Here is a 25476-nt window from a genome sequence, read left to right on the forward strand (position 1 = left end):
AAAAAAGAAGAAAAATTTTTTGGAATGGATGAATGAGAACAAGTGATATGGGCAAACAAATTTGTGCCAACCCTGAGAATGTTTTGAAGCTTCCCCTACTGTTCCTGCCAGCACTCTGAATAAAAGTCAACAGAAGGTGTTAGAGTTGGGAGTAACCAAAGTGTGCTGGAGAGGCATGTGTTTGAAACTGGGTTTTGAAATGAAGGATTTTGTTTTGTGATGGCTACAGAATCCTTTGTGTCCTGTGGTTGCTGCTAGAAAAAGAAATCTCTCGGTGTCCTGGTTTTCCCAGCAGCAAGGTGGGCTCAGTAATATTTCTTGACTCATGGGGACGTTTTGACAGGAAATTCAATGAGAAGAAATATATATTCAACTTGGTTCTTAAAAATCATCTTATTGACCCAAATGGGCTTTTAGTCATGCCTTTTGACTGAAAAAAATATTCTGGGAAAGAAGAGGCAAAACAACTCCAAGAAGAGAAACAGATCTGGCACCATGGTGAATGGAAAAGGGAAAAGCATAAAATCTAGGGAAACATCTGAAAAATTAAAGATTAAAATAAAAGGAGGGGAATAGAGAAGAACTACAGGAGTGGGAGAGAAAATGCAAAAGAGAGTGGCATAGCACAAGGGAAAGAGTTCTCAGCTTCCCAATAACAACTAGCCTGAGCACATTGCTGCCTTAAAAATTGGTGAGGCATTGAGGCAGCTTTATGCACTGGAAAAGGACACAGCTGAACAGGGCAGCAGGGTGCTGGGGGGGCAGTAAAATGGCCACTGTGCCACTGCCTGTGTTGCGTGCCCCAGAGCCTTGATGAAGTTACACTGGTGGGCAGAGGGCACAAGTAGTAGTCAGCCCTCTCTTGATGCCTTAGGATTTTAGCTTTTACATTTTTCATATCCTGTAATGCTTTAGTGTGTAAGTCTAAGACTCTATGTAGCCTGTTAGCTACTGTTTTCCCATTCTGGTCAGAAAAAACAATTCCTCTCTAGGCCTGAAACTCAAGGACACTTTACTGTCTCAGGTCCTAAAATATGTAAACAAAGCCTCTAAAGGTGGGGAACAAACTTGGGGTAATGACTTCATTACCTGAAATTGTAATTGGAGAATTAACCCCAATATGCAAATGGACCAAACTTATAAAAGTATGAAAAACCATCACCCAGAGGTCTATTTTGGGTGTAGCCTCTCTGAAGGGTTTTGACTGCCCAAAGTGTACCTGAAGGCCCTTCAATAAATACCCACTTTTATCCTCTTAATTTTTTCTAGTCTCTGTTTTTAGATAGCCCCATCAAGGCATCACTCTTTCCCATCTCTTAGGAGCAGCATCATCAAGCCCAGCTTTACTGAGCTCTTGCCCTCCCCTCACTCTGTCCTCATTACTGTGATAGCAAATACAGTTTGGCCTAAACTGGCTTTTTTTCCCCCAGCTTTGAGTGGGTTAGATGCTTGAATCAATTGAACAAGCTTCTGCACCAAAAGTTAGACATATGAACTTTGACAGAGGGCAAGTATTGGTCTGAGACTGGTGCCACATATTTAGTCCTGGATGGAAAGGAGCAAGAGAGTACTATGCTAAACACTCCTTCTGTTCAGCCTTCCAGGCAAGAAAACCTCTCCACAGTTATGTTTGCATGGTAAGTGTGGCAAGAACAACCTGTGCAGGCTCTGCTGGATAGACTCCCAAATCTGATGTCATTGTAAATCCTGGGCCGTGCATCTGATTGCTGAAGAACTCAGGAATAACACAGAAGAAATTCTGTGGTGCTGAAAAAAAAATTCAATTAAATACAAAGTTTAATAGCTAATGAACTATGTATGCAGCTAAATGATATAGCCAGTGCCACCTGGTTCTTTGCTGGTTTTGTACTCATTTTATTTTATTAGAATACAGTGGGACTATATACTGAAGGTCCGTAGTCGTACTATCCAAGTTGCAAATACTGAAGGTGGCAGATTAGGTAAGTGTCATTTGAGATTTTGGGCACAAACCCCCTAACAGAGATAGGTAAATAAATTCAACTATTGCATTAACTGAGTATTTTTGGTCAAGTAACAAAAGTGAAATAGTTTATATGAGAGAACTCCTGGGTCTTTTGTTGACGCTGATTCCAGATTTCATTAGACATCATCTTTAATTTAAATCCAGAGGCAATGAGCCCAAAGTGAAACACAGGAGGTTCTCTCTGAACATCAGGAAACACATTTTCACTGTGAAGGTGACCAAGCACTGGTACAGGTTGCCTAGGGAGGTTTTGGAGTGTCCATCCTTAGAGATGGTAAAAAACCGTTTGGACACAGTTCTGAGCAATTGGCTCAGGGTGGCCCTGCTTGAACACAGTGAGTTGGACCAGATGACCTTTAGAAGTCCCTTCCAGCCTCAACATTTTTGCGTTTCTTTGATTCTGTGAACACTGTCCTAGTTTATACTCTTAATATTTTTGATGTTTTCTTTACAATTACAGAAGTTGGGAAGGGATTTTTGGGTAAGAAGGAAAGTTGAGTTTAGTAAATACAATTCTCTGGCAAAATACCTGGCAAGAGCAGGATTCTACTGTCTGATGCATAAGGCCACAGGGAGCTCCAAACAATGCTTTGATGGTTTCACTAAATTATAGATTTTTGCTCTCCAAGACAAAATAAAACAGTGTTTTCACAATTAAGTGTATCTGTATGGTATCCAGATCTCTGGCAAATGAAATCACTCTTGCTGGTCTGGCAGCTTCTCTCTGTTCTTTCATATTCCCTGCTTCCCTTTGGTTGTACATCTTCATTTCTAGAACTACTGGGGAAAAATAAGGGAGGACGGGGGCAGAAATTATGTCTGCATCATCAGGGGACTTAAAAACTGCTGCTGGTGTTCAAGAGCTCACCAAGGATGACAATTTTCAACAATCTGTATGGCTTCCTACTTTCACAGAAGAGCAGTTGGAGGTGAGCAAAAGTGAAATTGTTGGATAATTGCAATAAAGTTACATTTACTTGACAAAGAGGGAAGTTACCAAATGTGGCAGAGTTTAGTGTGATCCCAAAGACATACAGGATCTGTCATTTTGTTGGTGTGGCATTCCCTCTGTCTGCAACAATTTGCTCTACAGAAGCAGCTTGCTCGAATTCTTTCTGAATTCCTTTGCTTTTAAAGCTGGCAGGAAAGTGTTTAGGGTTTTTTTTTTAATACATGTATCAGAGAACAGAAGAGAAATGAATACCCAGCTGGCACAGTGTGAATTTGCCAATCAAACATGACTGTATCACTCACTTTATACTAGCTAAAGATGCTTCGAGACAGATAGCACTGCTCAGATATGGCTTTTCTAGATAAAAAATGGCATGTCATTCATCCCAGGAGTCAAAAAACAACAGCAACAAAAAGCCAAAACCAAACCCCATACAATTTACTTACCATCCATCTGGACTTGTTAAAAGCTTTCACACTGAGGGCAAACCATGTCTGACAAATTTGGTGTCCTTCCACAATGGGGCTACAGTGGTGGATAAGGGAATAGCAACTGACATCATCTACCTGGACTTGTGCAAAGCATTTGACACTGCCCTGCACAACATCCTTGTCACTACATTGGAGGGACATGGATTTGATGGATGGACCACTCAGGGGATAAGAAATTGGCTGGGTTGTCGCATTCAGAGAGTTGCAGGCAATGGCTCAATGTCCAAGTGGAGTCCAGTGATGAGTGATATCTTCAGGGGTTGGTATCGGGACTGGCGCTGTTTAACATCTTTGTTGGCAACAAGGACAGTGGCAGTGAGAGCACCCTCAGCAAGTCTGCCAATGTCACCAGGCTGTGTAGTGCGACTGACACGCCAGGGGGAAGGGATGCCATGCAGAGGGACCTTCACAGGCTTGAGAGGTGGATCTGTGTGGACCTCATGATACTCAGTGAGGCAAAGCACAAGATCTTTGCACCTGGATCAGGGCAATCCTAAGAACAAATACAGGCAGAGAATGGATTGAGAGCAGCTCTGAGGAGGACATGAGGGTTGATGAGAATGTCTACATGAACTGGCAATGTGCGCTTGCATCCCAGAAATGTCCTGGGCTGCATCAAAATCAAGGGAGATGATGCTCCCTCTCTACTCCACTCCTGTGAGATCCCATCTGGAATACTGTGGCCAGCTCTGGGGCCTCCAAGATAAGAAGGATGTGGACTCGTTGGAGCGAGTACAGAAAAGAGACACAGAGATGATCCACCAAGAGGGTTGAAACACCTCTTCTATGATGACAGGCTAAGAGAGCTAGAGTTGTTCAGCCTGGAGAAGAAAAGGCTCCAGGAAGACCTTAGAGCAGTCTTCCAGCACCTGAAAGGGGCCTACAAGAAAGCTGGACAGGGTCTTGTTACAAGGGTTTATACAGATTGGACAAGAGGCAGCAACTCTAAACTGAGAGAGTTTGTGGATGCCCCATCCCTGGAAGTGTTCAAGGCCAGGCTGGATGGGGCTTTGAGCCACCAGGTCTAGTGGAAGATGTCCCTGCCCATGGCAGGAGGGCTGGAACTAGATGGTATTGAAGGTCCCTTCTGTCCCAAACCATTCTATGTGTCCAGGATATAGTTTGCCTAGCTAAGCGGAAAGACTTGGGGAACTGAAACAAAGCTGTAAATTCAGTTGGGAACTCCCTACAGCTGACTACCCACTGCCCTGGAAGGGGGATGTTTGAACTGGGAGAAGTACTGTTACTGTTAAAATTTGTTCTGAGACCAATAGTTAGTATTGCGTAATTTTTAATTTATGTGGAAGCGGACACAAAGAACTGTGCAAAACCATTAATAGAAAGGAGGTTCAGAATATATTGTAGACATGACTATATAATCTTGAGGACTGGAATAAATGAAATGGGATGAATAATGGAAAAGATATGGTCATGCACTTAGACATTTATAAAAAGCATTATTATTCTTATTATTGACTGTAAATGACAAATACAAGGAGTAGCCTGTATTTGTCACTCACAGCATGACCTGAACCATCAGTAAGATTTGGCCATATAAAAAGCAAATTTGCTGTATCAGAAAAGGTAATTTTGGAAGAAACCAGGAGAGACTACCTCCATTGCAGAGACTGGCAATAGTTTGTAAAAAGCTGTTACAAATTGCAGCTATGCTGAAGAAAGCTGAATCCAAACTTTATTTAATGCAGTAAAATTTGAGTTACAGAGGCTCTGTCTTACAGGAGGAGACTAATAAAATGTACTGATAGGTTAGACCAGCAAAGAGTGGCTATGACTACTGCCTATAAATGTATTATAGATTTAAATTCAGGGGAAAGAGAAATGACTAACTGAAACACTGGATGGCATAAGGACATATGAGTATGAACTGGTCTTGAATGTGTTTGAGATGAGCTGTTCTGGTCCAGCCCTTCAACAAGAGGTACAGGAAAACAGCGTATTTAGTGTAAGATGGATCTGGATGTGTTTATGGAACGAGTTATACAGAGCATTTTCTCCTACAACAGCAAAATACTACCTTCAAAACATCTGTGCCAGTCCCATGAGCCAAAGATCCCAAAGGTTTATCTGCTTAGCAGAGCAGAGAGCAGCATGCAAACCTAGGGACCTTTGAACATCTTGGCCACTGTACCACACGCAGCAGCCCAGTTTCATCAGACCCAGTTCCATGCGATTTAATGTGCCCCACATTAAGGAGGGGAGGAGGAGAGGTCTTCTCACATCTAGCATCACCAAGTAATTACAGAAGGACATTTACTTTGCAGAGGCAGCCAGTGCTGAACCCCCTATGCCAAAAGGAAATTGCTCTCTCAGTCTTAGTAATACAGGACTTCTTCACTGCTGTATTTAAGCAGACAACAATCTGACTTTATGTGTCTGATCACTGTGCCTCCCCAAAGCTTACTCCTGGATTTATGGCCTTGCTCTTGACTGCTCTGGTTAACAAACTACTCAAAGGTCTCCTCACACAAGAGCTATACCTTAGTGCAAGGCAAAACTCCTCACACAAGGTCTACACCGTACAGCCCATCAGCGACATGTAGCAGCAGAGACATCAAGGAAAGAGGCAGTTTTTGTTCCTAAAAAACAAATGGCTTGTACAGTGGATTAAAAAACTTGCATGAAGTGTGTCAACTGAGACAGGAAAAAATCTCGTTGAATGTAAAGCATTGCCTTGTGTTTTCACTATGTAAAACCAGTCACTGTGCTGTCAATTTACACAAAGCTTTCAGCCACACAGATACATGCTGAGCATCTGCGCTCAAGCCTGTGCAGTGCTTCTGACCTCTGAAGTGTCTCCATGTAAGGGACTGGAAAACACGTAGATAGTAAAAGCAGTGTTAGAAAACTCACTGCCTTCACCGTAAATATATTAATTTATTTGGACTGGTACAAATGCTCCTGCTATATGTGCTGGACTTCCGTTCAGTAAAAATTAAACGCAACCCTTACAATTAATCAATAGCAGAGATAGTCTCTTTGCTTTCTTTCCCAGCCCCGCTCACACCGGCTTATTAGTGAATAATAAAAAACCACCCCGAAGAGTGGCAAACGCTGTGCCAGCGGTCTCTCTTCCTCGACGCGCCCGGGGACCCTCTCTGCTCCATTTACCCATCGGTGCTATCCCCGCACGCCTGTCGCCTGTGCCCGCTACCGCCCCGGCGCCGCCCCGGGACCCCGCACCCGCTCCCTGCGGGGGCGGCCCCGCCGTGAGGGCGGGCGCTGCCGCCGCCGCTCGCCCTGCCCGCCGAGCGAGGAGAAGCCCCTCACCTCTCCTCTGGTCCCGGGGGAGGGGGCTGCCATCACGTGTGCTTCCTCCCCCTTCTCTCTCTCTCGCTCTCTCTCTCCCTCCTCCTCCTCCCCCTCCGCGGCGGCGGCGGCGGCAGCAGCAGCCTCTCGGCTCCGCTCCCTTTGTTGCAGGCGGAGCGGCGGCGCTGCCGGGCGCCGCGCACAAAGGAGCGCGGCCGGGGCGAGGCGGCACCGCGGGCGGACGGACGCGGACCGAGCGCGGCACCGGCGGGGACAGCCCTGCCCGCGCCCGGGCGGCGGCGGCGGCGGCGGCGGCGGGTCCGTGCGGCCGCTGCGGCGGGGATGCTGAAGGTGCGCTCCGGCGCGGCGGAGAAAGGAGGGTCCCGCCCGGGCGGCGCCGCGGGCTCCGGCTGATGCTGCGGGCCTGCCGCCGCCATCCCGCTGCCGCCGGCGCTGCTCCTCCGCCGCCCCTCGCCATGCTGGGAGAGAGCCCGGCCGCCGCCCGGCCGCTCCTGCGGGCGGGACCCCCGCTGGCGCTCTGCTACACCTCGGCCCTCCTGGTGCTCGCCCTCTCCGCGCTGCCCGCCGGCCGCGCCTCTCACCCCTTGCCCGGCTCCGAGTGCCAGGGCGGGGGCAAGGGGAAAGGTATCAACTGCTCAGGTAATGCCCCGCCGGCTCCCGCCCCGCGCTCGCCCCTGCGGGCGGCCCACGCGTGCACGTGGAGGGAGGGCTGAGCGCGGCCCCCCTGCTCCGCCCGGCCCGGCCCGGCGCTGCGGGCGGCGGAAAACAAAGGAGCGGCGCCCGCCCCGGCCCCGGGTGCGGCGAGCCGGCTCCCCGGCCGGCGGGAAGATGCCCCTCTCCGGGGTGCGGGGAGCCCCTCTCCAAGGTCTCCCGGCTGAAGGGAAGGGCTTTGCCGCCGCCGCTCAGCTTTTGTTGTTCCCCGCTGCCCCCCGCCGCGGTGCCGGCAGGTGCGCGCCGGCCGCCCCGGGGCTGCCCGCATCCCGCCCCCTCCTCCGCCTTCCTCCCTCCCGCTGCCCCGTGCCCGTCCTGCCGCAACCAGAGGGTGCGAACTGGGCGGCAGCCGTGAGCGCAGCCCCTGACGGCTCGCACGGGCTGTTTCTTGGGTCTCACTCTTGCTGTGAGCTGCCCAGAGCCGGGGTAGCCTCTCCGCCCGTCCTTCTGCCGCTGTTGTATAGATTCACTCTGGATGAGGTGTAGGCAGCAAAATACTCCGTGATGTGCTCAGAAAAAGCTTTTTTAGGGTTTTTTCCTGGTTTTGGTTGCATGACTTATACATAATATACATAATTATATGCTGGTATTGTAAGGTTACAATGTGGATGGATTGGTTAGGCTTGACAGCAGCACGTTTCCTTATATCTTGAGAGATATGGTGGTTTTAAAGTAGAAGAAAGTAAATACGTACAATATAAAGTTTACAGGTTTTTAGAAAGATTTGTATGCCTTCTAAAACTACTATTTAGAAAACGGAATTTTTTTTCTCTGAAAAATGGCTGTGCATGCCTCCTCCTGCCTTTTAAAAAGATAGGTTTATTCCACTGAACGAATCGCCAGCGAGAGCCGTGCAAAGTGCCTTCTCCAAGGTGATGAAGGTTTCTCGCCCTGTGCGCAGAGCCCCCCGCTCCCATTGTCTTCAGCGGGATTGGGAGGCAATTTACACGTTGGAAGGAACACTCAGTACCTTCCAGGGTAAGGTCCCTAAACTGTACAACAGATTTCAAGAAATGAGTGAACGGAAGAGTGATCTTCCTCCCAATTACATTTTAGAATACGGATAATGCTGCTAAAGCAGGCTATCAAATTCACAGACCAGCAAACTGTGGCAAAATGGTCTTGCAATATAATAAATCTGCTGCACGTTCTTGAAATGCTCCTCTTTTCTTCATTTTACCCAGTTCAGATATACACTGTGTTACTGTATGATACCACAACTCTACTGTTTTGCTGCTGCTGCCTGACTTTTCATTCTGTTTGTATGAATATGATGGTTATTTTTAAAGAGAGGTTAATAGGTTAATGTGTCACTGACGTTAGCGGCTTACCCATCAGAGACATGTGGATCATTAGACCATGGCATGAGCATAAATCAGTGAGATTAAATATGGGGGGTGGGGGGCTGCTGAAATGTATGAGGAAGTTTCTAAGATGACGTGGAACACAAGGATATCATTATTTAGAAACCGTCACAGAAAGAGGGCTTTCCAGCCTGGAATTAGAAAACCGTATGCTATATTGACGGCATTCAGCATGATTCGGTTCTACTAAAAATAGGCACAAGCAAATGTATGTGCTATATACATACTTGTGGCAGGCACTCTTTTCAGGGTAACTCCAAAAATATGGAAGAAAAATTTTGTTTAAAAGGCAGTAGTCAGATTCTGCTATGTGTTAACTGTTTCATGGAAAATGGCAGGGTTTCAGTACTAAACTATTTTGAAAGAACTAACATCAACACACAATATCTGGGTCAGATTTTCCCCTCACTTACCTTTGCACAGCTTCATTAACTTTTACTGAAGGAGCTAGCCCCTGAAAAAGATGAGTTTCCTGTACTTACACCTGGGGCCAGATGTTGGCATTAGCACCCTTCTCAGTGGACCGCTACCACATACTTTGCTGTTTATACTGAAAGTTAAACTTGAGAACACTACGACTACTTCTTCAAATGACTGGACTCTCTAAATTGCTTTCCGTATTCAAAGAAGCAAAATGCTTCTCCTTTCTTCTTCTGTTTTGCAAGTTTAATATGTGCATCAGTCTGACCTGCTGCCCGAACAGGTTTTTTTGCACTTCTTGAGACGGTTCCTGGGCTTGTAACATTTTATCATCGTTAGATTATGTAGCTACCTTTATTTATTTGTTATTTCTTTTCAGAAATGCTGAAGTCCTCTCCTTTATTGCTGCAGAATATGCTGCTTAAGAAAGCGTTTGCTGTAACAAAAGAACATTGCAAGGTGGAGTACACAGGCAGACAACATGAACATTGAGATAGCTTTTTCAGCCTTGATTCTGCTCCTTTGGCAGAATCATTGCAGCTTGGTCTTTTGTTAAATTATGATATGATTGAATCATCCCTGGCCAGGGGAAGAAGATATGATAAAGTGATTAGAGCAGGAAACAGACAATTAAGACGTATCTCGAGTTAATTGACAATGTGGACTTGTGTGTGTTTGTTCATCTGTCAATCCATACTTTGCTAAGCTACTGAAATAAAATAACCCCATTTTACCCAGAATGGGGTAAAAACAAAATAGGTATTTCTTTCTGGAGAAGAGTCCTAGGCCAGTGTTTTGGAGATGTTATATTATTTCCAGTGCTACCTGTAGTCTTCTTCTGTAACATTCCCGATACTCCCTGACTGTCCGTGAGCCAGTGTTGTGATGCTTGCTGCTGTGCTCAGGCTCTGCTGTGCTCAGGCTCATCTGAGTGAGGGCTGTGAACTACAGGGGGTTATAGCATCCCCTGTGTAAAGGTAAGTACAACATGCAGTTACTTCCTGAGCTCTTAATCCGATGGTGCTCTCCAGAGACACAAACTGTGCATGGGCACCGTCAGCTTCAGTTTTAGTCCGGTTGAATCTCCGGTGTGAGATATGCTCCAGTCACCTGTTTGATCATAACTGACCAAATGCTGCAGACTTGGGTGGAAGGTACTCAGATTCAATGAGAGATACTGCTCAGTGCACTGGTATGGATGTGTACACCCGGGATTTTAATTAACAGGAATATGTTTGTGTTGGTAAGCCTTTCAGTGTGTAGTTCCCTCATGTGATAAAATAGGCTTGCTACAGACGATTCTATGCAACACCTATAAGCCCCATAGACTGTGTGCCACCCCTGCTTTTCTTAAGATCTCTCTAAGAGAAGTGAGTAAAGATAAGGTTGTTTCAGGATAGCTTAATGAGGATTGAATGAGCAAGATGAGATCCTGTTTAAATGCAAATATGGTGCATTTGTTTACATTACTTTCTTAGATGCCTTCATGTCTGTCCTCCAGATCCTGTAGAAGGGATCCCCCAGGCTTACTATTGTTGGACACTTGTTGTGTATGAGCTGTTGTATCTGTTTTTCCTTAGGATAAGATGGGGTCTAAAGCTACTCACATCTGGTATGTCTACACTTGAGATGAAGCCTTAAGTTTATTAGTGAGTTGGCCAAAATGATTTGCACTCTTTCTCACACCAAACTGTTGCATTGTCTGAAGCTTGGACCCAGGCTGTCCCTGCTGTAAGAAGGGAGGAGTGAACACAAGCATGTAGCTCCCTTGGCCCAGTCCACGTGGCAGATGTGAACATGGATTTTGGAGGATATAAACCTCAGGCACTGCTGGTCTCTGGAGCTCAGCCGTGGTTTCTGCCTGGGCTCAGTGGGGACTCTCTGAACCAGAATGAGATGTGGCCTCAAGACTGGCTTTCATCTCTGCTTATCAGCTAGAACAGACATACCCTTTGTTCTTTTTACTCAAATTAAGTGGATGAGGGGTTTTGTTCAGTATATCATTCTAAGTTACACAGGGCAAAACCAATTTGTGCTAAAGATATGCAGCCATGTTGGTGAGAACGTAAGAGGAAGGGATGGAAGAGAGATACAGGTTCAGGTAAATTATTGTATTTTAAGAATTACATGTCTTTTTATGTTTGCATAGATACACTTGATCTAGACAGGACTAGAATAATTGGTTATTTTATCTAAGATACTATGAGTTATGTTCCTGTAAATGAATTATAACAGTCAAGCCAAATAAAATGTGATATGTGTTTGTGCCAATTGAACTTCTGAAGCAAATGATCTAAACTCAGTCAGGTTGCATTTCACTTTGAGAAACTATCATAAGGCATGAATATAAATCAGCTATAAGTAAAAAGTAAAAACAATTATTAAAAAGAGAAATTAAAACTTGGACAGTAGCATGCACATATTTGTTTCCCGTTAGTGTAATTGCCTAGACATGAAATGTCCTTGCAGTACAGATTCTTATGCTGATTAAAGAGCCGAAAGGTAATTAAAGTAGAATTGAAAGTGTCAGAATAGCAGAAAATCATCTTGTAACAGGTGTCACTCCATCATTGTCACTAGTGGGAACTGGTAGCATGATGGAGCAATTGAGACTTGACTGAGGGGATTGGATTGAGTCCAATTTCGTTATTGTTTTTTTGAAAAGAGGAGAAAAGAATGTGTGTTTGTTGTGGAAAATACTGCTAAGGAAACATTCTTTCTGTACCAAGATCTCTCTGATAATTCTTCTAAGACAAAAACAAGAAATCTGATCCTTTTCTTCCTGTTGATGTAACGATAAGTATTTTATATTTTGTCAGTTTTCTTCTAGAGTTGACGGTAGACTGGATAAAGGGGAGAGTTAAACTTACTTGGACTTGAAAAAGAAAGAAGCTGCAGCCTAGAGCTTTGGGTAGAGAGGTGCAAATGCAGAGAATCCCACTGATATTGACAGGAGGCTGTACCCTTTTTCTATAAAGAGATTATCACATTCCACCATTGATCCATCAACTGAAAGGGCTTGTGACTTTTCCAGCCTGTGGTCAGACTTTGGCGAGTGTCCGCAAAGCAGACAGTGGCAATAGTTCCCAGGATAACAGTAGCTGTAACATTTGTGGAAGGAAAAATGCTGAGCACCAGGGATGTTGAAAAAGCATTATTCTTCTGACTCGAGACTCCTGCATATCCTCCTTGATAAGTCTTTACAGATGCTGTGGAACCAGAGTGGAGATAGAGGAATGGGGGTATGGAGGTGGAAGCCTGTCTTTTTCTAAACTGAATGTAATATTCTGCAGAACCAAAGACCAAAGATATTCTTTATAGAATTACTCTTAAAAAATTGTTCAATCCCCAAAATAGCTTTAGATAATACAAAAATGATAATTAAACACTATGCTGTAAACTAAATAGTCCCTTCTAATTGCTGTAGTTTATTCCTAGCTCGTCTTGAAATTCTAACAATTTAGAAATATGGAGAAATAGAGGAAGAAAAAGAGAGAGAGTGTGAGAGAGAGAGGAGCTGTATTTTGCAGAACTCAGAAGCGTGTAGAAAAGAGCTTTTTTCACTAAATCAGTTGACAATAAATTTTATTTTATGAAACCATTTCTTGGCAAAATGAGTCCTCTTTGCATGATATTTTTCTTCCACAAAAGGCTAAGAAGTTACAGAAAAAATCTGATTAGGAGTAAGTTCAGCAGTCAAAACTGTGATCTGATGAAATTAAAGTTTCCGGGAGAACCTGAAATCTGTTTATTTGTCTTGATGAACAGCTACAATGTCTCTTTGGTTCTAATTTAGTTCACAGATGGCTTCAAGGGGATGTGAAAGCAGAATTATTTAATCTTGTACTATTAGGACAGTATCTAGTGGTGCCATTAGTGGAGCCATTAAGTATCTGGGATTTATGGGTCATATGTTCTACTATTTATTTGTTTGTTTATTTAAATTGAGAAAAATTTCCAGGTCATTTTTTCTCTTCACGATTCTTGCCAGGGAGCTTCTGTGTTCTGTGGAGCAAGATGCCAGGGAAAGTCTTTGCTACAAGAGTAGCTGCAGAACTCCTGTTCTCTCGGATCTGGTTACATCCTCAGACCTGCCTGGCTGGGAGCTGGTAGACAGATCAGGTTCTGCATGCATTTGCATATCTATTGATGTGAATTTCTCCATTTAGGAGAGCAATTTAATGTTACACTGATATCAGTGTTCAATTTCTTTTAAGTTGCTCTAAAGCTGCCTCGTTGGTCATAGTGCGGTTTGTGAGGAGGCAGTCTTTGACTAGCAAATCGGGATTTATTTTAGGATAATTTAAATTCTCATCATAGTAGATAATTTCTAAGGACTGGAAAGGCAGGACTTTTCTGATAATAGATTATGTATTACAGTAACAGTGTTTAAAGGATCTGGTTTAGAATAAAATTAAACCCTTGTAATACCACTCTTTAGATTTCATATTATAAAAATAAATTTAGTTGCAGTTACAGTCTTGAAACACCCACACTATATAACCATGTTCAAGCTCTCATGATCACAGTTCAAAAAGAGCGGTAATTAAGACCAGCAGGAAAACATGTAAAAATTAAAGGGAAGAAAATCTGGAACAAGACAAAACTGTCAGTAATTTTTCTGAAGTGACGTGTCTTGGTCGCTCCTGGGTCCTTTCCACCCTTTTCTACCAGGCTGAGACCTCAGCATGCTCCTACGTGTCTTAAATAAGTGCAAAACTCTCTGTACTTTTGTAAGATGCACAGACCATCCCCTGGGGTGCAGCCAAAGAAGAGAACAGGTACAATGTCAACAAACAGAATGTTCAGGACATGAAATGGTACTTCTTAGGTCTTGTCTGGAGGCCAAAACCTCCTGAGATGTGGCTCTGCCTGGCTGCAAAGCTATAGGCAGCCTCATTCCAGTTGCCTGGCTTGCTGGCAGGCAACAGCCATGTTCCTCAAGGAAAGGCCCTGGGGCATCTCCTGTGCCTCACACCAGTCTCATGGGATCCATGTGGGAGCAGATGGGGTGAATGGGGGTGGTCAGGCAAGCCAGAGAGCAGGATTTGTGCGAACCCTGGCTAATCTACCCTTGATCACCATAGTGTGTTCGAGGTGAACACAAAATGCATGTCTTTAGGGGCTCCAATTGCTTTATCCCACATCCAGCCCTGACTATTTCCCGGACTGGCACATTTCTACGCAGCTTCAGGAGTCAGACACATCAGTGTTCACCTGTGGGTGACAAAAAGACGCTGCTTTAGGGAGTGTTTTAACTGGTCCCATTTATTAACTGATGAGAGCACTGCAGGCGGTGAGGGAAGAAGGGACACAGCTCCCCATGAAGACAAGCTGTCACATCTGCTTGTCTATGGCTGTAGAAAACCTCCCATAAACACACATATTTCAGCAGTGGGTGACAAAGTGTCCTGTTGCTTAAGCCTGAAGTGTATGGAGGAGGTTGTTGTACCTCACAAGAGTTTTGCTTTCTTTCTTTCCTATTCAGAGACACTTCACATATGACTACAAAGAATGAGTGTTAGGATAAACATAATTTGCAGAAGTGGCTGTATTTCCTCTAAAGTTTTAAACTGAACAAGAATCTTAACAAAAGCAACACAAAAGCTTGAGTTAAAGTTAAAGGTGTTTGTGCATGTGCAGAAAATGTTCAGAATAGTCTAGGCATTCAAAATGAATGAGTGCTTTTGAAAATACAAGTTTTAATCCTTGAGGGTGTCCATAAAACACATGAACAAGTTATAAAGTCTTTAGCTGATTGGTGGAGACAGCTAAAACACTGCTTTCAATAGGTATTTCCGTAGAAAGTTTGATAAAAAATTGTGGCTGGATAGAAGTTTGTTACTTTAAAAATTCAGGGAAGCATTGATCTAATGAAATGTTTACATTTTGCTAATTAGTATTGACTCTGATTGTGTGCTGCCTCTGCCTGATCCCTCTGTGAGAGACAGAGGTCAGTGTGTTGTGCCGAATGGGTTCTCCAGGGCAGCAAAGAGGAGCAAAAAATCCTTAGACTAAAGAAAGGGATGCCCTGCCCCCTCCCTGAGCGATATTGCCACATGCAATGGGCAGATGAACGGTTCTTTTCCTGAACCACCATATCTCTCCCACAGCTTTTTCTTCGTCCTTCACCTCTCACAGAATTTTTCTGAGACAATTCTGTGAGGCAGAGTTCTTTTCGCTGTCTTGATTGGAAGTATAATTTTATGGAAGTATCATTTCAGGGTTATAAAAGTGAAAATAAACCAGCCAGGCTCCTGTTGAGGTTATAGAATTGTTTTCTCATATTAAACATGGGTTGGGAAGGCAATTTATTTCATTGTATTTCTTCTCTGTTTTAACTGCAAAGGATGTTCTTTTCTTCACTTGTGCACGTGTTTACAACTACAAAGGATGTCTTTATGAAAATAGTTAAATGTGTTTGAAATGTGCAAAATTGGTTCTGTGCTGTAAGAAATACTCTTTTTCATGTGAGAAATAAGTGGCTATGCTAGGAATTAAACAAAAATTTTGGCTAGAAAACACAAAGAAGAGACACCTACTTTTTTTCTTTTTTTCTTTTCTTTTCTTTTTTTTTTTTTTGTTAATGACAAGAGGTTTATTGTTATCTCAGTGCTCTTTTTTCAAACCTGTTTCTGGAATATGGAACAGTTATCCAGGTGAGAGAACACAACCTCCACATTTGCAAGTGATATTCCTGCTGCTGACTGAACAAACAAAGAGGATCACTGCAACCAGGCTCCGAATTTGAGTGTTTTGGATGATTTATCTACCAGATGGTAAATGCAGTCCAATGTAAAAAATTAGTCTGAGAGCAGGGAATCAATCATTCAGCACACTGATCAGCAAAGGGATTTGGGTGTTATAGCAGAAAAATTAATGAGCTGGCAATCCACTGCAGAGCAGCATTAAGACAAAAGATACTACACTGTAATAAAAGAGTCCTCACCCAGAAGACAAAAGAGATGAACATCCTGCTTTATTACACACTTGATAAACCCAATCTAAAGCAGTGTATTATATACCAACCCCCTTATATTATTCAAACATAATGACTCAAAAATTCAGTGTCAAAAGCTGGAGATCAGAGTTAATTTAGGAAAGTGAAGTTTTTCACTGATTTCACAGTTCTTTCCCAAATACATAGGCTTTTCTGTCATGGGAGTTACTTACTAGTATTCTGTATTATGCCAATAGATACTTCTGTGCTATTTAAAGTCACCCTACAGTGCATTCAGAATTACTTAATGAAAGATTATAAGATACCAATACTAGCTTTATGCCATAATTACATCTTTCTTTTAAAAGTCCTTAGTCTCTTTCAGTTAACTCAGGCTAGAAGAGATCAGAATAGCTTTACCACCAAAAGCTCTTCATGACTTTTCTCTGATTTTCCTTGTGAAGCATTGAGTCTATATCTAGAAAAGACTAAGAAAAGGTGGCTTCTGTGCTCATTTTCCACTTTTAAGGTGTTTTTGTTGTTTTGGGATTTTTTTATTGTAAGGACTGGGTGCAGGATAGGCTGTTTGGGAGATGACATACTGTACAAGCTGCTTCTGCAGGGAGGAAGGGCAGCAGCAAGGTCTGGCCGTGCTGGTGTGGGGGACACTTGACACAGGTGGAGAATCTGTCCATGGGTCCCCTCTCCAGCCTAAGGGATCAATGCATTTCTGTGACTGCAGGTAACTGAAAGAAATACGTTGGAAAATATCTCTTTTCTACTGTGGAAAGCAACCTGAACCTGCTGTTGCGTGTCCTCTGTGGGTAAATGCTATTATTTCTGAAAAGACCTGAGGAGAAAGGAGACCTTTGTGCCATATTGTCCTCCAATTTTGGCCTTTTCTTATTTGGTTTGGTTTTGTTTATTTCTTGGGGGTGAGGATTGGCAGGTTGATAAACAGCTAGCAAAACACACAACAAAATTCTCATGTATATCGTGCGAATATAATACCCAAATTGTCTTTCATTTTCTTAGTATTTCTTAGTATTTCTCCATGAATCACTTATAAAAAAAGATTTCTACAAACAGGGGAAGAGAGCTGATGGTCTGACTGCCTAAACAGTAGAGTAAAGCCCACTACCTAAGGAGTTTTTCTAGCATTGCTGACCACTCAGCAACGGGAACTCCCAGATCAGGGTCCCTGTGAAAACCAGATTTCTCTATGTACAGAGTGAGGAGTAAGAACCTGTAAATTTGAGTCTCATACAGCTCTACAGATTGGAGGTATAGAAGCCATGATATTCTATTGGCTTGCAGCCAGAGCTGTACCAAAGTCATGGGCTCAATTGCCTACATTTCTCCAAGCCACACTGATGTGTTTATATCCAGTTCAGCCTGGGTTTACTTGTGAGCTGTACCTCAGTCAGTGTTTGTGTACCCCAGGACTGAAATTGGCCTTTTATTCCATCTCAGAGGTGTGGGTGTGAGACAAAGGGCAGAATTCAGTCATGTGCATATTTACCTGGTTGGTTGGTTGGTTTTTTCCTGCTATATTTATGTGAAGATTTATGATGGCTACATTTTTTTCTGCCATTTGGGGTGTTCACAACACTGTTAGAGACAGCTGACCGAGGCTGTGAACTGAGTGTGGCTGTGGCCCTGCATTCAAAGAGAAAACACAGATTAAATTCAGACTAGCAGCGACACAAGCAGTGAGACGATGCAGAGCAGGGATGATAATGGGTCTGGTGCCCCTCCTCACTCCATGTCCCTGGCCTGACTGGCCATACTTGGGGGGAGGATAGGGTTCTGCTCCTTGCTCACTTGGCCAGCTGTCAGAGCACCTGGCAAAGTCAAGATGTCCTTTGCAGCATCTGGGCGAGGGCGGAATGACAGCAACAAGTCAGAGCTCCTTGATTCTCTGCTGTCCACCAGGTAGTAGTGGCTAATTTATGGCAATTAGGAAGTCTCCCTCAAGAGCTGTAAGCTGACACCAGGCGTATTTTGGCAGACTGTCCGCTAGCTGTGCTCCCTGGCCCTGGAGCCGCCGGGAAGACAACTCGTGAGCTCTCTAATCCAGCGTTACATTTGCCAAGGGAATCCCCGGTAGGCAACCGTGAATAATTTCCACCTGCTTCGAACTGCATGAGTGGCATGATGGGAACAGGGAGAGATGGATGAATATGTTGAAGAAGAGGTGGCCTCCTGTCTGTCCCTTAAATAAGGCTTGTTTCTGACTCTGAAATGCTGGGCATCACAGGTCCAGTGGCTTTGTCTAGCTTGCCGGTGTGGTGGGCTACAGAGATGCCCTCAGCTCCAAGCGAGCTGGAGTTCCACCAGTTCTCCACAAACCTGGTGGCTCTTCCAGCCCTGTGCCAGCCACTGTTGCCAGAGGTGATGAAACAGGAGAGCATTCCTTGCTCTATGGATGCCATGCTGTAGCCCGACTATAAACTCGCAGCCCCTGAAAATCCTTTCCAGGCTAGCAGGAGCTCTAGGAGTTGTGTTTCTCCTGGTGTCTCTGTATGGGTAAACGAGCAGACAGAGAGTAATTATTAACTATAGATTTATCTGACAAGAATGCATACAGGAGAAAAATGTTATTTTAGTAAGCTGAGCAGTGATTTGGTTTTTTGAAGCGTAATAGAGTTGTTAAAGATTGAAAGGAAGAGAACTGGCTGCTCAGGTTCCTCCTGGCTTCTGTAACTTACTGGAAATACCAGAACTCATTAAGAAACCTAAACGATCAACCAGGGGCTTGTTTGTTTGTTTTCTCCCTGTGACTTTTATGTGGCTGGTAATTTTGTTTCTTTTCCAGTGGTTTTCTGACTGTTTAATTACAGTTTTCAAAACTAGCCCTAAATAGCATAGTGTATGGGTGTTCAGAGGAGAGAGTTTCTGCAAATCTAATTATGCTCCAGCACCATTCATACTGCTAATGTTTCGGGGATATTACCCGGTAGTTAATTTATTTCCTTTTTCTGTGTACAAAATAGGAATCTAATATTACTTTACAAAAGCTTGTGTATCATAAGAATACACCACAATGATTTTTTAATTTATAGATCTGCTAAAGGATTTTTAATGAGACTGAACTGTAAGAGGAAACTGAGGTTTTCATATTAATTTGGAAACTAGGAGATTTAACTGTTACATTTTAATCTCTTACATGGAGAATACCCTCTTGTTAGAATTACCTTCTATTTAGTATTCTGAAAATGAAAAGGTACTTAGTCCTTTGAAATCAGTAACCATTTAAGATATTTTTATAAATTCTTGATTTTGATATAGACTGGCAGGGTCTGTGGTACATTTCCCTCTAATTAAGTTTTGAAATGTATCCCTCTTGTTTCCCTTTTAAAAATGTCTGTAGCTTTAGAACATGCAGCGTTGACACCAAAATCTTTCAGACCACAAATAACTGCAACTGCCTTTAATTTTTTTTTTGTTGTTGGATAATTCACATGTTTAGGTAAGTCAATATTTCATTTCCTATATCTATTTAACTTCTGCAACTTACAAATAGCTATTTCTTTCTGTTCCTGTAAATAGAACATTCCCACAAAAGAGCTGTCGTATATGCTGGCTGTCATGCTGACAGTGTGTCATCCCCATGGCTGGGGGAGATCTGCCATGGCATCGAGCCTCCTTGGTCACTATTTCTGCACTCAGGCCTATGCCCCATTTCTTTATGATTGATCCTGCTGTATACTATTTTCTTAACTCTGTCCTACCAAAGGAATTAAAAACCTTGTTTTACTATTTATTAAAATTTATAATTAATATCTATATCTTAATATTATTTTATAGAAATATATTAAAGAGAATAGATATTAGGGACATTATAATAAATATTTTTACAATAAATTTGCTGTTAAAAATTCTGTGTTCAGAAATTTCCCACCTCAGCAACATGATCAATAACATTTTTGGATGTATTTTCAAACATCTCTAAAATTACATGTGGGCCAGACTGAAAACTGATTTACACTTTTATTTTGGTGTTAATTAGACTTTAAGTCTGGGTGAAAACTTGGATTTTAGGGAAATAGTGGATTAGGGTACTTAGATTTTTTAAATAGATCTTGATATATTCAATGAACAGCTTCCACTGCAGTGAAATATTGCATCCCTGCTTGAATTGCTTTGAGGAAAAAAAGCATCCAGATAATGAGAAATTCCCAATTAGTGAACATGTCTGGAAAATCTGATTTGAGAAACTTGTCTAGCATTGCACAAGAACATAAAAATTTCATTTGCTCAAATAACATTAATTTGGGAATCTTCTTGTTTCTGAGCACTTGATTTGCGCTTTTATTATGGCTTTGCTTAACACAAGGTTCTTCACAAAAAAAAGATAACAAACCTCTCCACTAACAACTAGGGAAAATACAAACATTTCTAAGGATGGACTGATTTTTAAGTGTCTGTGAGGAAGGCTAAAACCATTAAATCCTGGCAGAGAACCCTCACTGAGTTAATGGTGTAATGGGTACCACTGAAAGTAGTTCTCTATCAACCAGCCATCTGAAAAACAGGCATGGAATTTTTCCACATATTTACTGGAAAGCAAAGACCTAGCAACCCTGGGCTCTCTCTCCAGGCCTGGGATCCCATATTTTCCAGTGGCTTTTATCATCCTTGCTTCTTCCACCCTGTGATCCCTCTCCTCTGGCTTTCCTGTGGTCTTCTTTCTACCGGTGCTGTACCTGCCAGGTCTCTGTCCTTCTCAGCTTTGTATTTGGACTGTCTTCTGCTGTTGGGCAAGGAGACCACATAAATATGACGAGGAGGACAGATATACAAGTTCGCCAGCACTGATGTTTGGTGCTGAAGCCAGAGCTCACTTGGGACATCATGAAAAAAAAATGCATGAAAGGTGGAGCCTGTGACCAGTTTTGCTGGTGACGTGTAACAGATAAACCTCTTATAGCAGCTTAAAACTTCAGGTGGATTGGATGTATTTTCACATAGCAGAATAAAATGGTCTGAGCCTTGGAAATCATACCTCCTCCACTGCACCTTGTATCTCAGCTCCTGAATGCAAACATGCTCATACACAATAATGGAATAGCTACAATTTTGTTACTTAAAGAAAACCCAAAGAACCGAACAAAACACTGTGAGTGCCCCAACTTCATTCTTAAAAACTACACAGCTGGAAATTTTCTATGAAAACAATGAGGCTGCATGCTATGAGCAACTTAAAACTTGATCTTATGATGGAAAATGTTATACACCATTAGCTGTGTGTTATTGCAACTTTAGAGTTAGAAAGTTGCATTTAAATCAAAGAACTCCATATTTGCTTGAGAAGCTGTTCAGAAGTTATGAAATGCCAACATTTTGGACTGTCAAACTCATTTTCTCAAATAAGTCAAATACCCGAATTTTCATGGGCATGTTTCTGAGCTTCTCTCACAACTTATCCTACAGAAGCTCTGTACAGTTGGTTTTTTTTCCCCTGGATCAGTAAGACGGTCTTATTTCTTGCTATGAAATGGAAAATAATAGAAGTGAAACAAGTATTTATTCTATGTATCTTAGAACCATCAGCTGAATTATGTCATTAGATGACACTGGAAAAACTTTTGCAGAGTAGGAAGGGAAAGTTGTAGTTTAGGTTTGGGGAGTGGGTTTGTTTTGGTTTTTAAATGTGACCACTTCAAATAATGCTGTTATGAGAGAGGGTATTGAAGGGTGGCCTTGCCAAAGGTTTCAACTACTTCAGCCTTCAATGCACCCTGCTCTCAACTGGGTCACCTCGCTGAAAAGTGCAGAACCCTAGTGCAGCAAAAAGTGGACATTTTCTTTTCTTAGTGTTATTTCTTGGTTCTTAGTGTCACCATCCAGGGAGGTGTTCAAGAAATGACTGGACATGGCACTTAGTGCCAAGGTCTAGTTGACAAGCTGGAGATTGGTCAAAGATTGGACTTGATGATCTTGGAGGCCTCTTCCAACCTAAATGATTCTGTGATTTTGTAATTCTGTGACAAGTACTAGATGTGACAGGGCCATGAGTTGGAGAGCAGGAAGGGATTGTGAGGAGATAGGAGTCCTTGCCCCTGTTGGCACCAGCAAGCTGCCTGCAAACTGTACCCTTGCTCCACCTGGAGAAGATCCTGGAGCAGGAGCAGCAATGCTTCACTGCCTAGCAAGTGGAGCAATGTGAACTCCGGAGGTCAGCCAAATAGGAAGATATAACCTTTAGGAAAAAGTTTTTACCTCTTTGCTTGGCTAGAGGTGCATCCGTGTATTTTACATATGGATTAACTTTTGAGTGGGTTCTTGGTATTTCTTCATGAATTCACAGCCCTTAGTGAAACTTGAATGTCTCCCTAGCTTGGACAGACCTCACTACAGCCATAAATATGTCTTGTGGTACAGATTTTCATCACAAAAAGGAAATAATGAATTTCAGTATTTCTCTTTCTGCAAAATGGGCAGAAATCTTGTGGAATAAAGAAGTCTGTCAGAAAGAAAGAGTTTGTTTGCTTTTTTGGAGCCTTACATAGCCAGCATAGAAGCACCGCTTATGATTCATTTTCTTGTTTAATTTGCCTTGTTCTTCATGTTACACTTCACTAAATATATTTACTTTTATTCCTGCCATTCCACATGACAGACTCTATCTGCACAAAAGGAATTTTAACTGCAAGAAAGGTTTTATAGACACAGATTGTAACAGCAAAAGATGAGGCAGGAATCTAGTGCAAGATGTTAAGCACTGTTGTTCCCAAAATTGAGGAGCAATTAAACTTTTTATTCCACTAAAAAATGTGAAATCTGTAAAGTAATATGGTAGCATAATGGGAAGCATCTCTTAATGGGCTTATGCAGTTATTGCAAGTTAAAAGCAGTTTCATGTTTGGCTAACAAAATACGGGGAATGCATTTTCATTGAATGTCAGTGATAATGCAGTCACAAGAACAACAATATACATAAGCCTCACAGAGCTATTAAATTTGCTATATTTTCTAGGAGGAGCAAAAACAAGCAAAGAAAACAAGACACAGCTATAGGGGGGAAAAAACCCCCACAGGATTAAACCAAGAAAGCATGGCAGCTAAAAAAGAAGAGCAGCTGAGTTCACTTTGAATGGCAAAAACAAAACAACTCCAAACAAACCAAAACATAAACCTTTTCTCTCACAGGAATCCTCTTTTTCTGAGTTCACATCTCTGGAAACACACTTGGTGGGACATTTTAATCATCTAATCAAACAAGTGATAGAAACATTAATGATTTTTAACCTGCTGAAACTCATTGTCTCATGGGGTCTGCTTCATCACCTGAGCTTACAAGATCTGCATCTGCCAGCTTGGCTCATGAGCACAAACTCCAAGGAAAAAAAGGCTGTTTCTAAAAGAGCTGTGTGAACCCTCTCCACTTTAGCAAGACAGTTGATTTGAAGCACTGCATAAAATATACAGGGTTTTTTTCCCCTTTGTATTTATGGAAGCAGCCTTTCCAGGCACTGGACAGTAGGGAAACTGAGGACACGGTGGCTGTTCCATCCGTCTACTCCTGCCCTTCCTTGCAACCTGATGTGTCCTGCGTATTTGCCCATGGTAACTTCCATCTCAGCACAGGATGAAGGTGTTCAAGGGTGCATGTCCCTGCTGTTCCTGGCCATCTGTGGCATGTCAAGCCATTGAGACTGGCAGTCCAGTTAGTTTGCAGCCAGTGGGTCCATCCCACCTGTATTTCCTTAGCTTAAAAAGGGAGGTAGTATCACAAGTCTAAATCCATTGCACCTCTACTGCCCTCCCTTCAGACTCTTCCTTCATGGAAGAGAGTGAGGCAGTCAAGCATGATTTTCCCTTGAAAGATCCATGATGCCTGCTCTTGCTAGCCATCTTGTCCTGTCTTCAGAGATAGATTACAAGAGGGTGTTCCTCTGGGGCTGAGGTGAGGCTGACCCACTAATTATTCCCTGGGTGCCTTTCATTGCATTGCTTGCCCTTCCATAAAGATGGGAATAACGTCAGCCTTTTCCTTGTCATCAGGGAGCTTGTCCTCTGACCTTCATTTCCCACAGCTGATGGACAACAGTTTCACAGTCACATCAGTCGGCTCTGTCAAATCCTTGGTGAAACCTGGCCTGGTGGATCTGAACATACCTGCTTTCCTCTAAGTAGTCTCTAAATTTTTGCTGCTTTGCTGTTGACTGGCCCTGTGTGTTCTCAATGGGGTTGATATTTGCTGGGACTTGGGAGCAGGCTTTGTCTATGAAGACTTGTAAGAAAGGACACTGAGTGGTTCAGCCTCTTCTTTGATGCCTGTTACTTGTCTCTTCCCTATTCATCAGCAGACTCACATCTTTCCTGACCTTCCTCTTGTGAATAGCATTCTGGTAGAATAGTTTCTTTTTAACCTTAATGTCCCTTGCTAGCTCCAGCTGGGCTTTTGCCTTCCTGTTTTTGTGCCAGAGTGCCCAGGCAATGCTTTTGTTCTCCTCCTGTCTTGCCTATCTTTATTTACACTTGTGTGCTCCCTTTTTGTATTTTCAATTCATTAAGACTCTTTTCAGCCAAGCGGGCACACTGCCAGAAAGGTGAAGTCAAGACAGGGAACAGTCAGAGCCACATAAAGGTGCACTTGTGAGAAATACAGTGGGTGAACAACTTCTCTAAAGGCGATAGATTTAGGCCGATGAGGGCAAGGACTTTAAAATAATACAGTGTTGTCTATCTTTGTCCAAGAAGAGGACATTGATTGAAAGGAGATGAGGGTGGGTGAAATGTCAGACTGTTTGTCCTGCTTTTCAGTAAATTTTTCATTTCACGCTAAACTTCATATTACTGCAGCCACATTGCTACCAAGCCAGCTGTGCACAATTCACTGTGTGGAGTCAAAAGTGCACAGGGCAGCAGGAAAGTAATGAAAGCAGAGAGTTTTCCTAGGAAATGGAATAGCTGTGTGTGTCAATGTAGGAAGAGTCTGCTGAAGGTCAGTGTGTAAGGCCAGATGGAGAGGACAATTGGCTGGGAATCAGAAAAGGTGTGGCAGAATGGCAGGTGAGGAAAGCTGTTCCTCAGAGAAAAGAAATTTGAAGGATAAAAGATCAGAAGGAAGAGTTCATTATTAAGTCTGGATCAAGGGACTGAGACAGGAGAAAACAGTAATGGTCTTCAGTCAGAAGTGAATGAAGATTAAAATTGCACTAGTTCAAGGTAAACGCTGAAGAAAGAGGATGAAGCGAGTGTAAGGACAGGAGGAACAGGAATAACAGAATTTGGAGACATCAGCCTGGAAAGAGCGTAAAAATCTTGCTGGCCTCAAACAAAAAAGAAAGCATGGG

At 42.9% G+C, this 25476-nt stretch overlaps 1 protein-coding gene across 1 annotated transcript in view; it reads left to right on the forward strand.

Moving 5' to 3' along the window:
- The first annotated feature begins 6708 nt into the window (after window positions 1–6708).
- The window catches only part of TMEFF1 (transmembrane protein with EGF like and two follistatin like domains 1), a 111878-nt gene continuing 93110 nt past the window's right edge, over window positions 6709–25476 (forward strand). Inside the window, exon 1 of the mRNA XM_032119913.1 lies at window positions 6709–7375. Within this exon, the coding sequence (XP_031975804.1) occupies window positions 7129–7375 (247 nt within the window). The 5' untranslated portion in view covers window positions 6709–7128. The remainder of the gene's footprint in view (window positions 7376–25476) is intronic.

Source organism: Corvus moneduloides, chromosome 1 (genome assembly GCF_009650955.1).
Source record: "Corvus moneduloides isolate bCorMon1 chromosome 1, bCorMon1.pri, whole genome shotgun sequence".
Taxonomy (NCBI): Eukaryota; Metazoa; Chordata; class Aves; order Passeriformes; family Corvidae; genus Corvus; species Corvus moneduloides.